The sequence below is a fragment of the Elephantulus edwardii genome, unplaced genomic scaffold (assembly GCF_000299155.1).
Source record: "Elephantulus edwardii isolate Elephantulus edwardi_28Jun2011 unplaced genomic scaffold, EleEdw1.0 scaffold00043, whole genome shotgun sequence".
Lineage (NCBI taxonomy): Eukaryota > Metazoa > Chordata > Mammalia > Macroscelidea > Macroscelididae > Elephantulus > Elephantulus edwardii.
Genome location: NW_006399793.1, coordinates 15,798,121 through 15,799,552, shown reverse-complemented (window position 1 = coordinate 15,799,552; position 1,432 = coordinate 15,798,121). Strand labels below are relative to the sequence as shown.

General features: G+C 40.2%; 1 protein-coding gene across 1 annotated transcript in view; it reads right to left on the bottom strand.

Moving 5' to 3' along the window:
• Nucleotides 1–694: 694 nt before the first annotated feature.
• LOC102866853 (coiled-coil-helix-coiled-coil-helix domain-containing protein 1-like) overlaps nucleotides 695–1,432 on the bottom strand; it is a 20,452-nt gene continuing 19,714 nt past the window's right edge. The window contains exon 2 of the mRNA XM_006885394.1: nucleotides 695–1,122. Coding sequence (XP_006885456.1) covers nucleotides 695–1,122 — 428 coding nt within the window. The remainder of the gene's footprint in view (nucleotides 1,123–1,432) is intronic.

Below are 1,432 nucleotides of genomic sequence, written 5' to 3'. Positions count from 1 at the left end.
ATAATTGTTATGATCCACCCAATCAAATGCTTTTGCAAAATCAATAAAACACAAGAAACAGCTTTCTGGTATTCTCTGGTTTCAGCCAAGATCCATCTGACATTAGTCTGATGATATAGTCTTCTGAATTCAGCTTGAGTTTCTGAAAGTCCCTTGTTCATGCCCTATTCCAGATAAACAGGTTTGAATAATCTCACCAGAATTTTACTTGCATGTGATATTAATTATGTTGTTCAATAATTTTCATACTCTATTGAATCACTGGGTTTTTTTTGGAAAGAGAATAAATATTAATGTCTTCCAGTCAGTTGGCCAGCTAGCTGTCTTCCAAATTTCTTGGCATAGACTAACGGTTATCCAGAGCTGCATGTTTGTTGAAACATGTCAATTGGTATTCCTTCAACTCCTGCGGTCTCAATGTTTTTTTCTTTTCTTTTCTTTTCTTTTGTTTTGTTTTTCTCTTCAAATGATTTTATTTTCACGTAGCCACCACTAGACTATGATTTTATTTCCACATAGCCACCACTAGACCATGATTTTATTTCCAAGCAAGCACCACAAGACCATGATTCCAGAGGGTGCAAAAAAAAACACACCCATTTGGTTAGTACTGCCCTTCACTGAGGGCATACAAATACATCTCCACGTAGTTCTCAGGAATTATAATCCAATAACTAAAAATATGTCTTCATTTTCAACTGACATAAGGTTTGTTAGGAAAACTTCTTAATAATTTATTCAGTTTTTTGGGAGATAAACTCCCAGACTCTCCCAGGGTGTCCTGTGTAGATGTCATTTTGCGGGCTGCCTCGGCTCTTGAAACACACTCGAAGAAGTCCGGAATCTCTTTTCTGCACGCTTCGTCGCGGAATTCATTCTGTTCCCAGCAAGCCATCATAATTGACATTTCTGGATTACAGGTCGCCTCTCCCTTCTCTCGGCGCCGCTCCCCGACACGGTTGGCTAGAATGAGGGGCTTGTTGGGCTTGCGGACAGGCTTTTTCGGGTTCCCTAAGCGAGCAAAGCGTCCCCGCAAGCTGGGCGCCGCTATTGCCTGACGAACTCCCAGGCGCCTCTCGGTCTCAATGTTTTTTGTTGCTGCCTTCAGTGCATCTTGAATTTCTTCCTTCATTGCCATTGATTCTTGATAATGTGCTACTTCCTGAAATATTTCAGTGTTGACCAATTCTTTTCAGTTCAATGACGCTGTATTCCTTCCACCTTCCACCATGCTTTCTGCATCATTCAAGATTTTCCCCATAGAATCCTTCAGTACTGCACCTTGAGTCTTGTTTTTGTTCTTCCATTGTTTCAGCTTGAAAAATGCCCAGTTTGTTCTCCTTTCTGGTTTTCTAATTTCCATGGCTCAGCACTTTTCTTTAGGATATTTTTCTTTGTTTTCTTGAGTTGCCTTTTGAAATCTTTGGTTTAG